At 42.8% G+C, this 14,771-nt stretch overlaps 1 protein-coding gene across 1 annotated transcript in view; it reads right to left on the reverse strand.

Annotated features, from left to right (window-relative positions):
* MEGF11 (multiple EGF like domains 11) overlaps positions 1 to 14,771 on the reverse strand; it is a 245,309-nt gene that overhangs the window by 29,162 nt on the left and 201,376 nt on the right. Inside the window, exons 16-17 of the mRNA XM_026040556.1 lie at positions 3,290 to 3,436; positions 229 to 363 (exon numbers count right to left, since the gene is read on the reverse strand). Coding sequence (XP_025896341.1) covers positions 229 to 363; positions 3,290 to 3,436 — 282 coding nt within the window. The remainder of the gene's footprint in view (positions 1 to 228; positions 364 to 3,289; positions 3,437 to 14,771) is intronic.

Consider the following 14,771-nt stretch of genomic DNA (forward strand, 5'->3'; position numbering starts at 1 on the left):
AAGGGGGAAGGGAGAGCTGCTGTATTTACAGTGCGTCTCATTCCATACTCATTTAAAGGCCGAGCAGCGACTGTTTTATTTATAAAAGCAGGAGCACGTTGTTTTACAAAAGGGGGACTAAGCACCTATGTACGTGCCGCCTCTGAAGGAAAGACTGTCCTGTGATCTAAAGTGATGAAACAAGGAAAAAAAACAACAGAAACAGCAGGGCAGAAGCGGGCTCCGTACCTTGGCTGCAGAGCGGGCCGGCGAAGCCGGGCAGGCAGTCGCAGTGTCCCGACACGTGGTGGCAGGGCCCGCTGCTGTGCACGCACTGCGGGCATGCCTGGCTGCACTCGTGCCCGTAAAAGCCGGGCGGGCAAACTGAGGAGAGAGCAAAAAAAGGCGTCACGGGCTTCGGGAAGACCAACAATACCTCTTATTTTCTATCTAACAACAGAGTTTTGCAAACAGCGGGAATTAGGAAGCCTGTTTTCCCATAACTTTATCTCATGGGTGGATTATCTCATGGCTAATAAAGTGTAAGCTTTGAGTAAAGCTCTTCCTGGGGTTCAAATATTCACATGATCCCACGTCATGTAAGCGCTCAGCTATTTAATAACCCTGCTGAGCTCTCGTGGCAGTGCTCCTCAGGAGAGCTGCTGCTTTGAGTCTCTCTGACCCTCTCCAGCTACACATTTTGACAAAACATGGGAGTTTAAGACCTCTGAGGCCTCATATGCCACTGGCAGATATGAGTAATCCTTGGTAACATATTGCAAAGCTTTTCAGACAGGCGGGAAGAGATATACACACACGCCTATGCACAGGCAGCAGAGCCTCAGAAGCTTGCTTCCTTAGGAAATTAAGTGAGGAATTAGGGAACTTTTTTTTTTCTTTAAACGACTATGTCAAAAGTTGGTTTCTAAACATAATAGGCACAAGTCATGTTCAGCTGGAACACGCAGTCTGTACCTTCCATTGCAGGAGTAGCATCCACCAGTGAGGAACAACATCTGAAAAGGTTCATTATGAAAAGAACATTCCAGAGCACCCCATTTGCCTCAGTAATTATATTGGATAGCTGAGTAAACTTGTTATGAATGGTGTGCTTAATTAGCTTAAAACTCAGAGTGAAATTATTATTGAATCTGTCCTGAAGGTATAGCGCCAAGAATAGGGTTCAGCAGCTCTTCTAACCCTGTATATTTGCTTCAAAGCCCATGAAGAATGAAACACCATCCACTGCCTGAAGATTCACTGCTACAGGTAAGCACAAAGAGTCATTAAACTGCAGTAGGTAACGGTAAGAATGACTTTACATGTGTTTATTTTTACCCCTGTGATTCTCTGTTATATGGCTCTGGCTCAGCGGTTACTATATCATGTCCGTTCTATTTTTTCCCCGAAAGAGAGTTTCTCTCTTGGTCCGTATGTTCACAGAAGATGTCAGCTTCTTCAGCTACTGCAGATTCCCAGCTAGAACTTAGCTGACAGTCTTGTTGCTGACGCACTAACCATAAAACAACCTGGATCATTCCCACAGACATTTCCGCAGGGCTGAGAGCAGAAAACTCTCCTGGTCTCTCACGTAATCCTGATCACGCTGGACGGGACGAGCTGGATGAGGACCATCCTCAGTGCTGCACTTTACAGGCTGCATCCTGCTCCCAGCTGAATTTGCAGGAGGAAAACGGGAATGATCCCCAAGGTGTCCTCATGACAAAGCAGTTCCAAGGTCAAGTCCAACAGAAAAGGTGGGAGCAAGAGCGTTCCCTGGTCTTATCTTCCTAGGGGTTGATTTCAGCAAGACAAGGCAATAGCAGAAGCATCCAGAGGATGCCTCTGGTATCACCCCTGTGGGAAGGAGGATTTCTCTCCACTGAGCGCTCAGCAAATGTCCTCAGGGCACAGCCTGCTTACTGGAATTGCCAGCTGGGGACACAGTTTGTCTCTTGTAGCCTATGTGCCAATAGCTGATACAACTAAGCTGTTTTTTCAGCTCAGAAAGGCCAGAAACCATTAACTTCTGGAGGTGTTGCACTCTTAGGGTTTCAAATTTGTAAAACAATTTCTTCCTCAATTCCCTGAAGCTCCGAGTGCCACATTTCAGCCTTGGAGAGAGGTTTTACTGCTACATAGATATGCTGAAGCACCTGGAAATTGGGGTTTATAATGGAAATGCTTATAGGCCATTAAGTACAGCAGTGCTAGAGGTCACAGTTATAATGGCTTTAAATAAAAACTGTCAGCTACAAATTATTTTTAGAGATGAGTGTGTCCTAGTGTCAAGTGTAACTGGTGAAATCAGGTGGGATATATGAACTGGGCATGGAGAATGTCTTACAGGAAGAACAAGGGCTGCTGAGGAATAAAAGAAAAGATGAATCCATTTCTTATTTACACAGGAGGAAGTTTGCATGTGCTTTGGATCAGTGAGTAAAGGTCCCTACGGGGCAAATGCTGTTTCCCAGATGAAGCAAATGAGAGGATTTTTATCTCCTCGGCACAGATTAATATGTAGCAGCAGATCATCAGACGGGAGCTATTTTGGGCTGCTGTGTTTCTTTTCCTAGCAAGGAAGAAAACATCAATTTGTCACTTTGGTAGCCAATGTTCATCCACTTGTCAAGGGATGATGGGCTGTAGCTGGCATTTCTCTTCATGCAACGGATGAGCTATGGTCTCCTCAGACAAGCTACCCCTTCATTCCCAGGGCCTCATGTTCTCCAGCAAAATAAAACATTAGTATTGAAGCTGCCTTCCCCCAGGTGCCATTCCAGCTGCATCGGTGTCCGTGCAAATCTGTTTCATAGGTGTCCTATCCTTTGCCATGGCATGACTGTAGAGCTATTTCTACCCACATCTTTCTGAGCTTCATAAACAAAGATTTTGCTGCTTCTTTCCAGCTTCTCCTGTGATCCCCAGGTGTTGTAGAAGAAATGTAAGGCAGGACTCAGTTTTGCTTTGCCATCAGTGCTCTGGAAACACAGGGTAAGGGCAGCTCTACCTTCTGTGAATGGCACTATGACAGCAAAACGCTGCTCACCAGCTTGTCAGCACCCAACCAATGATAATTTGAGCAGAGGTGAACAGAAAGTAGTAAAATACTGCTCTGATCTCCCTTTTCCTTGGATTTTTTTGGTCAGGAAGCATTTTTGGGCTAACCTTTCCGCTGAGCAAATCATAAGCTAATTGCAGCTCTGAAAATCATACTTTGGTGTGGCTGAATAGTACCACAAATGAGCATTTTGCTCTGCTTTGCTGCTGCCTATCCACGAAAAAATCTCAGATCTATGGAAAATCTTACTTCTCTGGCACATGGGTCCTCTGTATCCGGGTGCACACTCACAGCTCCCGTCCTCAGGTGAGCAGGACCCCCCGTTCTCACAGTTGCAGGAGATGGAGCAGTTTGGTCCCCAGCGTCCCTGAGCACACGCGTTGTCACAGTGGATGCCTGAAGAAAGCAAGGAACAGGGTAGGTTTTCACACAGTCCACTCTGCTCGTTGAGTCTATTACAGAGCAAATGGGGGAGTCTGGAAAGGAAATTACTATTCTTTTATCTGCCTAAGACATTGACAATTAAGGGAAGGCCAAAGAGATGAATTCTGCAGGTGTCAGTGGACTCCTGTGCAGTGCTCAGCACCAGCCAAGGATGCTCGGGGTGTTGTCTACGGTAGGACTTGCTTTAAGGTCACAAAACATCTTAAATACCAGCCTGTAAATACACAATTGGGTTAAATTTGTTTACTAAACTGCTATGAACTGGAAGACTAAAGAAGAAAAAATAGATTTCTGTGCAAATAATTGTTTTCTTGAGTATATGGAAATTGTGTTGTAAATTGTGCACTTCCTGGCACACCATGCTCTGGATTACAGTAGTACCTTTAGAAACAATCTTGTGTCATGGTTTGTAATACATAAGTGTAAGTGCAACCTAAGGATCAGATCCTGCTTGTCCATGAGGCTCTTCCTCCACTGGGATAAGACAGCCCCAACACCTACAAGCAACCAAACTACTGACATGATCAGGAGCTTCTTGGATGGAAAAAGGTTTGTGGGATCATGAGCTGAAAGAAAAAGTAAGAGCTGCCAGCAGCAGGAATTGGCAATAGTGGCAGCACATTGTAGATACTGATAACAACAGAAAACGTGAATTACAGCCTGGCTTGAAAATTTTCCTAACAACTGCACCGGGTGCCTTACAATTGCTCCACCACGGCTGGATGGCACAACCTGCCCTGGCTGCACTGTCAACATGAAAATGCTCTTTATCATCCACGCACATGTCCCTGCTGCCTAATGGGATAAATGCAGACAAGGAGCCGGAGAGCCCCAGCCCAGCCAGAGGTCGGATTAGTGCATCGCGAGGGATAAACCCAATCCCAAGTCATTTCCTATCCCTCTGATAACTTCATCTGGATGCCACAGGTAACGTGCTGCAGTCTGTACAGACACCGGACTTCAAGGATTATTAAATCAGCTAAATTATAAACACACTTACAGTGCAGTTTCAAGGCTGTTTTATAAATCTCTGAAGCTAATACAGTGAAAAATACCGCTGAGCCAAAATTTCCTTTTTTTTTTTTATGAAGATTAATCACATATTTAAAATGTCCCTTCCTGGAAAATCTTAACCTATGCTGGCAAAAGTACAGTTTGAAATGGGGTTTCTAGTAATGCACAATCATAGCCTTATTTATAAAGAGGCATGGCCTGTGCTGGAGAGCTTAATAAAAAACAAATTAAAATACAATAAAAACATAACACAAGCTCAGTCTCTTAATATTTAAGTAAAAATTTTTCTAGGCAAAAGGAAAGCAAAAAGAGACAAGGAATATCTGTGTTAGTCAAATGAATAAAAATAATAATTTTAATATAGCTTTCCCTACTGCCTTCAAAATCAAATACATCTTTGGAATAGTTAAGCAAAAAGTGCTTTGACTGTGAATTTATGTGCCACACTTACAATACACTCCAATTAAAAATGAATATAATAAATTAATTTCCTGCATTTCATATTTGTAGATACACTTACATATTTATATGTGTGTGTATATATATATATTTACACTTTTTAATACCTCACTTCAAGCTCTGAGAAACATAATTCAGACAGAGACGTAGAAAAATACGTATCTTCTCCTGAGCGCTGAAAAATGCAATTTTCTCATTGTGAATAGGGTGCTTACAACTGGAGACAATTAAACCACATTATTTCTTGTCTCTTTGGGCAAAGTTTGGGGAACAATGACATGGGCTGCTTTCCCTAGCAAGGCAGATGAATCTGCAGGGCTGTTCTTTGCAGCAAAGTCCTCCCTTTGGTAATGAGTAATGAGGAACATCTTCCCGTGCCTAACGAAGGCAATGAGTCACCGTGATTGTTGTAACAAAATGTGAAGCAGGGGGAGATGAAACCTGCTAGAAGACACCGATACCCATTCCAGCATGTATTTATTTATCAGTTTTTGGAAGACAGCTGAGAAGGTGCTGCAATCAATTTTTATTCCTTTGTATTACTCTGAGTTAATTCTCAGGGAAGACTTCATTTTTGGAGGCTCTTACCTCCACTGAATTGCAAATGTAAATGAGAAGTGAGACTTGCATCTGGACATGCAGGTGCTATGGCATTTTGCTACGAAAAAAAGGCAGCTTAAGTTTAAGGCAGTTTAAGTTTATAATTCCCTAACTTGACAGTATATGAAAGGGGAGTCCATCCACTCCAGCTATTTTGCAGCTGGGTTAGTGAAGCAGTAACTTTCCTCAATATAAAACTTCAATCCCGTTAATCCTTATTTAGGAACTTGATGATGCACATTTCTGATAAGCAATTAAGTTTTCAATTTCCAGAAATACAAAAAAAAAAAAAGATGCTGAAGTTGACACATCTCTGCACTATCTCCAGTTACAGCCCCAGATTCCTAAATTATGAACAAATTCCCTCTTTTAAAAGCAGCATGTATGAGCCAGACAACTATCAGAAGCGCAAGCCCTTGAAGCTGCAGGAAGCAGCTCTACACAGAAGCCCTATTGCCTGGATACCAGGAAATTATCTTAGTGCCTGAGGCTGTGGTTCACAATTGCAAATACTACTATGGAATTATGCTCCCAAGAGCTTCTCAGACAACGTTTTGGGGGTGAATTGTAAAAGAAATTCCAATAATTTAAATAATGTTATAGTCATCCACGGTGCATAGGTAAAGGACATTGGGACCTGCCAATGGTATTGTGGATCCAAGGTGACCACTGCGACCTGTGCAACAGCAGCTAGATTTTTACCTAACAAAGGAGGGTTCTTTGCATTAAACCGTACAGAATGGGCTGCAGAAACCCAGCTAAAAGACATGCTACCGTCGTTGAAGAGGGCAGCAAAGTGAGAAAGAAAAGAGCCAACAGCCAGACGAGCGGGACGCACGGCTTCCACCAGGAGTTGCTTCCTGAGCTGCTCCCCCGTAATCCGGGTTTTAATGGATGTTTGCCAAAGCAAGGCAGCCTTCGTGCTGCCGGTAACGGAATCGCACTGCAGGACTTTGGAGGGAGAAATTCCTGGAAGCGAGACATGCGGAGAATTCCCCCTTTCCCCTCTGCAGCTTGCTCGTGCAGCTCCTCGCCTGCTCGGGGATTACAGCTCTAGCTCTTAATAAAGTCTGCCACTGGGTTTCTTTCTGTGCCTTGTCTCTAGACGGTTGGAAACTAATACACCAAACACAACAGAAGATAAAAAATGGATGGAATAAATGAGAGCCAGTGGCCTATTTCTGACCACTGCGATCCCCTTGACAGTAGCCTCTGCAGCAGGGCCTGTGTGGTGCCCAAGACCTAATTATTTTTCAGGGATGTAGGAATTTGATAAATTATAGGATGTAGCTCCCTTCCCCCATATACTTCAAATTTATATCTACCAGTGCACGACTGTAATTATTTCCCTGAATAAGATTTTTTTCTTCCCCCCAATAATCACAATCTAAAGACAGATGCAACATCAATTAGCAATGACAGGAACGATTCCAGCAGACATTTGAATCCAACACAAACACTGCGCTCTCCTCCACCTGTCTCTCAACATGACATGAAGTCATAATAATCTCTTATCTCCGGCGTTTGAATAGCTTTGGAAAGAACTGCATTTTATGCATAAATAGGCCTTGAATTTATGCGGGTAATACAGCAGAGACCTGAAGTTTGGTGAGTCATGCTTGGCTTCTTTGATCGGGAATGCCTGCTAACCTTTATCTCCAGCCCTAATAATTCCTACCGGGATTCTGTCTGCACACGGTGCACGGAGACCGAACCGCAGCAGTAGCAAAATAGCTTCAACGGCAGCAAATAATCTAATCATTATGGCCAGGAGGCTATTTTAGATGAACAGTTTCTTAAAGGAGGCCAGCAAGCACTTGCTTGCACTGCAAGCACCATGGTGGGCATCACCGCAGTGCCCTCGAGCACTGGGTATTCCTTGGGCCTCCGTGCACTTTGAGAAAGCACCTTCCACGTTTAAACCAATCCTGGGAATACCGAACTCCCAAGAACCTCCTAATTTGTACATTTATTTTAGATAATGATTTCTATAATCACGTGTTCACCTTGTCTTTAACCTTCTTGTCTTTTCTTTCCCCAGCTCTCCTTCTCCTCTCACATTTACGTTTCATCTGTAAATTCTACTTCAAGCTGTTCTATATTTGAGATTAGATCAGCACGCTTTGCTAAATAGTGAATACTCTGCTGCTGCAATCTGCAAAAGGTAAAAAGAAAAGGAAAAATCTGTCTCTGGATCAACTGTTCACAAGGTACTACTATAGCACGTGAAGAAGATTTTCTAAAGAATATTTGATGTGTTTCTAATTTTTTTTTTTTGCATCTTCATTCTTATTCTCACTTCAGGGTTTGCCTCAGGTATTTGACTCAGACGCACTCAGAAAAAACCCAGTGCAGTTCTTGACAACTCAGCTTTTTGGCTGCTGAAGAACCAGCAAATCTGTTTGGGGAGGGCTGCAGACAGAAGAAAACATAAAGGGATCTCCCATAAAAATAAATGGAAACATTAAGAATTGATGGCTGCTCATCTAGTCTGCAAATAAGCTATTTTTGTTTTTATATAGTGAGACTATTCAGCAGAGATAACAGCAGCCACATTAGCACCAAGTTTCGTGGCATCCTCTGAATGCTTTCCTAACTGTGAAATGGTTTGCAGATGGATGGTGTGGAGCTCTTATTTACCTTGCTAAGTGGTGTTCACTGGTGGGCTTCAGCGGGGCAGCTCCTCTGTAACAGCCCATCAGTCTAAATGAAAGCGCCACGATCTGGTCCTAAATAATGAAGAATAAGTCTCTCCCTGAAGCTGGTGAAAAATTCTAAATTGCCTCTTCTCCCATCATTGCATAGGCGATTTATGCACCCATTAATGTAAGTGTTTTTTTCTGAAAGTAATATACTTACAGCCTAATGCACCTCTGTAGAGCACTAATCCTACCCCTATTCTTAATTATCTAGAGAAAACTCCAGATATGAATCATCCAACTCAGGGAATTTATGTAATAAAAGCTTTTGAGACAAAAGATGTAGCTCACAAGAAATTGAGTAAGTCAAAATATTTGCTAAATTAAGGATCATCTGGTTCCTTTTGTTGCAGAAAATTCTCCAGGACTGCTGTAGGCAGGAGGGGAGAGTTGGTATCTGCACAAGGGTAGATCTAGGAGTAAACACTGCTAAGAGCAACCAGTGCTATTCAGTCCGTCTCCACTATTTGGGGCATTGCCTTCCTACACATTCTCAAACTGCTCAAGTATTTTTTTGCAAGAATGAGCAAGAACCTGGGGAGAGCCAAGCTGACCATCAGCTTGGTGAGCAGGAGTGAGGAATTTTTAAGTGCAATAATTTACTGCTTTCCAGACCTGGAAACGTTCAACCCCTCAGTGAGATAAGCAATGAGTTAAGAGCTGTTCTACAATTGAATGCGTGTATTTGTGTTTAATAACGCTAGCAAAATTCAAGCTTTCTTTCTCCTTTGTATATAATGGGAAAGAAGGTATTTATAACATTTGTCACTGTACAGACTGCTCACCAATAACATATATATTATACACAAGGTTTCAGCTTCCTGACTGTTTGCTGAATGGACTTTCCTTTTTCTTCGCACGCTGCATGCCAGCATCCAGTATTTAGTCTGCTAAAATGTTCACAAATAATTTCTACTGCTTCTCACTCAGATTTATTTATAGGTGAACGTACTGTACACTCAGCCAAGCTTATATATAAAATGCCTCCGTATTAAAATAGGAAATGGTTGAGTATCTCTAGCACTAAGCTTCATTTTTAGCCCCATTAAATTAGCATAAGCCAGGGTGCCATCCAAGCTATTTCTTTTCATATAAATTAAAAAGCTGTCCTTTAATAAATGAAAATAAATCCCCCAAATATAGGCAAGGGTAAGTTAACTCAAACCTCTTTTGTATTTATAGCACTAATACTGCAATGATTTGCATGCGTGCTTAAGTTTAGCAGTAAGCTCACTGCAGTTTCTTATTATAGTCTAAGGGTCTGGACCAACTCCCACTGAATGAGTGGCAAAATTCCAACTGATTTCATGAAAGGTGGAATATATGCTAAATTTGGTGCAAGACAAACACAACTGAACCTCTCTTGGATGAGAATCTGGAGCCCCCTAGATATCTGCCAAGGAATGCACGGACATAATTAATGTCAGGACATCAATGAAGTCTTTGATATAACTTCATAATTCATATTTTTGAAAATTAGCCTTGTATCAGCAGGAACCATACTTAAAGGTTCCTGTCAAAGAGAGAATTTTTAAGCACAGACTGACATTAAAATCTTATCAACTCACTTGAAATTAAGTCAATGAAAAATTAAAGCTAATTTCTAATAAGCTTATGTTACATTCATAGACTAAAGGGCACTTGTCGAGCCCAGTGAGCGAGCACACCTTTCCATAGGAAAAAGACTTTTACATTTGAAAGGCAGAGGCCAGAAGTGAGCTAGAATAAAATGCACCATTTTAGACTGACTCTGAAAATTTCTGGTTTTTCTATCTGCTTTAGGCTAATGTAAGGATACAGAATAATCACAGAAATAAATTATTAATCTAAAATTCTGTGATAAGACTGCCAAGACTGGTAAGTGCAAAATATGGTCTAGGTAATGGGATTAGACATCTAGAAAATGCATGTTTAATCGGGACTTACTACCATTCCATTCGGGTTTTTTAGGCTTAGTATCTCAAACCAAGAGAGTAAGAAACAGTTTGAAAAAAATAAAAAAGCCAACAGACAACACTATGAATTTTAAAACGGTGCGGATTTCCTGTCTTAAAAATCCGTAATTACGTAAAACAAGACCTAGATTTTCTCAGCTTTAGAGAAAAGCTGGTGGGAAAGTCTGCTACCAATTATATGGGTATGTGCTGAAGGTGAGAAGCACCAACGGGATAACAAGATATTTTCCCCTTAATGACACAAATTGTCTTCGCACCTGCATTTGCCATCCTGTTTAATTAAATCTCTAAAGGCTTCCTTTATAACTACGGGGTGCACATTCCTATAGCTCCCAGTTTATATTTACAGTACCATACTGTATCTCCCACATTTCTGAAACATCAAAAGCCACTGAACAGACTTTGGCTTTGCATGTTCCAACCAGCTCCCGAGTAAACCTGTCCGGCGGGATAATTGAGACCGTCTCGCGACCACAGCGCTCAGTGGAAATCACAGCGATACAAAAAATGAAAGCCCAAATGGAGATTCAGATAAGAGAGCATTTCAGATTAAAGGAATTCAGATAAACAGGATTTTAGCTGACCTTAACATTTAAAGGAACGGAGTATATCCCCCTGTAGATAGCTTCCTATTTAATCCCTCTGAAATATCTAAAAGGTTAGCAAAATATACGCTGCCACAATTAACTGGGAGCACACGGCCGCGTTCCAGGGAGGGACGAGCTTGCTGGGCACGTGAGCTGGGCCTGGCCTTTCTGCTCTGCACGCTGCTTGTGAACACGCAGGCCGGCCGGCCGAGCGAGCGGAGCCGCACGCGGAGGAGCGAGGACCAGCCTGGTGGCGTCTGCCTCATCCTGCCACCTCTGCAGCCAAGGGGCACCAAGGCTGCCACTGCTGCACATCCTTTTAGCTCTACTTTCAGGTAGTTCATAAAGCAAGAGGAGCCTTGTTGAAATCTAGGATCAGAGCATCCCGGAGAGGAGGTTTTGTAGGGACAAGATGAGACTCGTGCTGTCTCCTCTAGCCTGGTTTGCTTGCAAGGGCTTCCAGGAGACACTCCAACATGCAGCTTTCCTGCACCTCCCATTCCCTTGGTGAACTCAGCCTAAGCAAGATCCCTAATTAACCTAATGCAATTAGCAGAGAAGCACTCCACGTTGGAGCATTTTCATTTTAACATGAACGTACACAAAATAGCAGCTCTCCTGCAAATGAGCGTGCCGTCAGCTCCGAGGTGTCTGCACAGGCATGCACACCCAGCTGCACACCCAGCACATTGCACACCCAGCTGCAAGCACGACAGCAGCACACACCTCCAAAGCACAGCAGCCCTGGCAGAGGGAGGATCCCTGCTAATCACCAGAAAGCAATCAGTGTAATCAGCCAAGACTGCATCCTGCTGGGGGCGACACTTCTCTTCTTAAAGCTAGCAGGAGATGACAACACATCTACCGTTGCTGTCTGACATGCTAGTTCTACATGTGAGGTTAAGCGTGAGCAGCGCTGGAGCAGGCTGTGGAGCTGAACTCGGTGCCAGGCTGAGCCCTTGCTCTTCACTGCATTTGACACCTCCTTCGTGTGGAGTAATCGTCAGCCCCACACTGTGCTGGCACATCAAAACCTGACTTTGGACCACGCTTGAACAAGTTTAGCTTCTCTTGTGCCACAGAAGAGCCTTTTCCCAATGTGTTTTTAATCTTTTAGGTACAAACACTGCGCTTTCCGCCCTCCCTACAAAGCCTCTCATGACACCACAGGCCTGTCTACCTGTTTGGGTAATTTTCGGCAATAATGACAGGCAGCAAAAATCTTAGACGTGAGCTGCTTTTAGGCTCTAACTTCTGCCTTTGGCTGCCTGCGTGCAGCAATCACTGAGCTTCATGGAAGCTCTAGGGCAGCCCTCAAAGGAGCCTTGGTCCGTACAGCATCGTGATCTCATGGGAATAGCCACCCTTCCCTCTGCCAGGCACACTCATCCTGCAAACCCGGCCTTCATCCCTCCGCACCTACAGAAGGACATTGTCCTACATACCAGAGGCCACAGGGGTGACAACTCACACCATAAAAACATGGTACGCTGCTATTAACTGTGTGCTGTTGTACGGTACCCTTTACGCGCCTTATTTCTTCTTTTTTTCCAGTCTTCCTCCACACTCCTACCATCTATTGGTCTCTGAAGGCTTATATCAGCAACATCTTTAAAGAAAATGGGCTCAATCTTCCTCTTGATCTTTACATAAATCACTGACATCAAGGAGGCAGTCCCACGTGTGGAATGAACACACGGAATATGCTGTTTCAGATGAAGTTTTGTGGCTATTAGGATCAGAAAGCCATGTGCACAGAAGAGCACTCTGGCGTGAGAGGGTTCAGAAACCTTCAGATGTTTCATGATTGTGAACTTTTCTGATCTTTTTCAGGCCATGCCTAATTAGTACCAAACCCAGAAAGCAAAATTTTGAGCCTGAATTATTTATCACGTCATATTTATAAAATACACGGCAATACACAGCATGGCCCAGCACACAACAACTGCAGATGATAAGATTAATCTTTCACTGATGCTATACTCCTTAATATGAAAATATAATTATCTAGCTGAGGAGTTTCTGAAATTACACACTTTCAAGCTACCAGGAGCAGAATTTATCCTTGTGTTTGGTGCAAAGCCAAGTGGAAAAAACACTGAAAACAGAGCTGACAAAACACATGTTGGCTCTGTTTGTCCATCACCATCTCCCATGCACACCTTGCACAGTCCTGTCAATATCTCAGCTGTAACCTGGTCTGGAATATGAATGTAATATTTTCCTCCTTAACTGGAATATGATCCTGCAGCCCTAGAAATCAATAGGAGTTCCAAACATGCAGGCACATGTTGGAGGATAAAGTGTTTCATTGGCAATAAGTCCCCTGTAAGTTAACAAATGCTTATCTTCTTCGTTTTAAATATATAAAAAAAAAATAAAGAAAGAAAAGGAAAAAGAGGAGGATTTTGCAGAAATTATTCCTATGTTTAGTTGGTGTACAGATGTCCATGTGTTTGTGAGAGTAAGTATAGAATATGTGTTGCACGTGTCTCTGAGAAAAAAAAAAAATACACCTTTTTTCTGCATAGTCCCAAAATACAGAACACACACTGGACTGGCATAAGAAACACTCTCATCAGTAACAATATATACAGAAAAATGTATAATACACCTTCAGAATAATGGTATGGATATTTTATACTTTTTAAAAAAACTTATGGCAAATTATTGAATTTACTATACTCTTGAATACCATTTTGTTTCAGGAAGAGACTCATAATGATGGCAGGAAAACCTATGGTCATCAATCATATGCAGCTGTGTTTTAAAGCCTGATAGATGGATATACAGATGGTAAAGAGTCTCAAGGAAAGATGAATGCAGTCCAGTGAGAAAAGGACACAAGTTGGGGGAGTTAGAGAGTTATCAAATGGATTTTCTTATGGAGAAAAAAAGCCCTTTTTGGATACGTATGTTCAGCATGTTCAACAAGCTGCTGTTCTAAGCAGCGTGCACAACCTCCTGCTTTACATTATTGGATTCTAAAATGAGGTTTTCCATTTTCAAGTGGTTGATCTAAAGAGGCTTTGCTCTTCGCCCCTGCACTGGTGTCTCTGCTTGGAGCAGGTGGCCTGCGTGGGGCCATGCTTGGATGCAGGGCCATGGTGGCCCCAAAGTGGCTGCTGCTGCTGCCTGCCTCATGCCACCTCACTTGTACTCGTTCAGAAAGCAATTCAGTTCCCAAAGAAATTGCTGTTAATACAAATGTATCTTGATTGCTGGTGCCACTAGTGGACAATAGTATCAGCTCAAGGTCTCCAGGGCTTCTACAGGGGACATTAACTGATATATTAGGCAGCTAAATATGAAATACAGTGGGGCTCAATAACATGCCCCTCGCTGCTGTGTTAGCAGTGCCAAGGTGGCAGAGATGTGGCAGGATGAAGCCAAGTGCAGGTCTGTGCATTGTACCGAGACCCCCACCTCAGCTCTCAGGCTTCACTGCCCATTTCTCTCTGCTTCTTCGTACTCTGGAGGACTCTTTGTCAAACTGGCATTAATCTCCTCTCCGTAACTGCCTTGCAGCATGATATGAAGCATGGCAAAATGGGAAAAGTAGACAGACAACTCTGTATTTTGTATGATGATACAACTGTAATGACTCAGTACCCACACGAAGACTCTCATCCCATGCATGATGGTGCCAAGATTCACCCTATCGCAACTGCACTCCCTTGGAAAGGACCATTCAAGGAGAAACTTTGCAGGATTTCCAGATGATCTTCATCCCCCCTAGAGGACTCTACAGACAGCTGACATCTGGCTCCAGGTTTGGAACCATCTTTAACTAATCTGAATACAAATTTAATCAATGCCAATTACTCTGTCACCATCAGAAGTGATTTAAATATGAGTAAGTTCAGGTGCTCTTGTCTCAGTCTATTATTTAAAAGTCCAGTGCTATAACTGATGCGATAGCTAAAAAGAGAAAAGAAAAAAAACCCCAAGATTTACAAAGATACTTGGGAAT

Source organism: Nothoprocta perdicaria, unplaced genomic scaffold (genome assembly GCF_003342845.1).
Source record: "Nothoprocta perdicaria isolate Ctin4 unplaced genomic scaffold, notPer1 scaffold_26, whole genome shotgun sequence".
NCBI classification, from domain to species: Eukaryota; Metazoa; Chordata; class Aves; order Tinamiformes; family Tinamidae; genus Nothoprocta; species Nothoprocta perdicaria.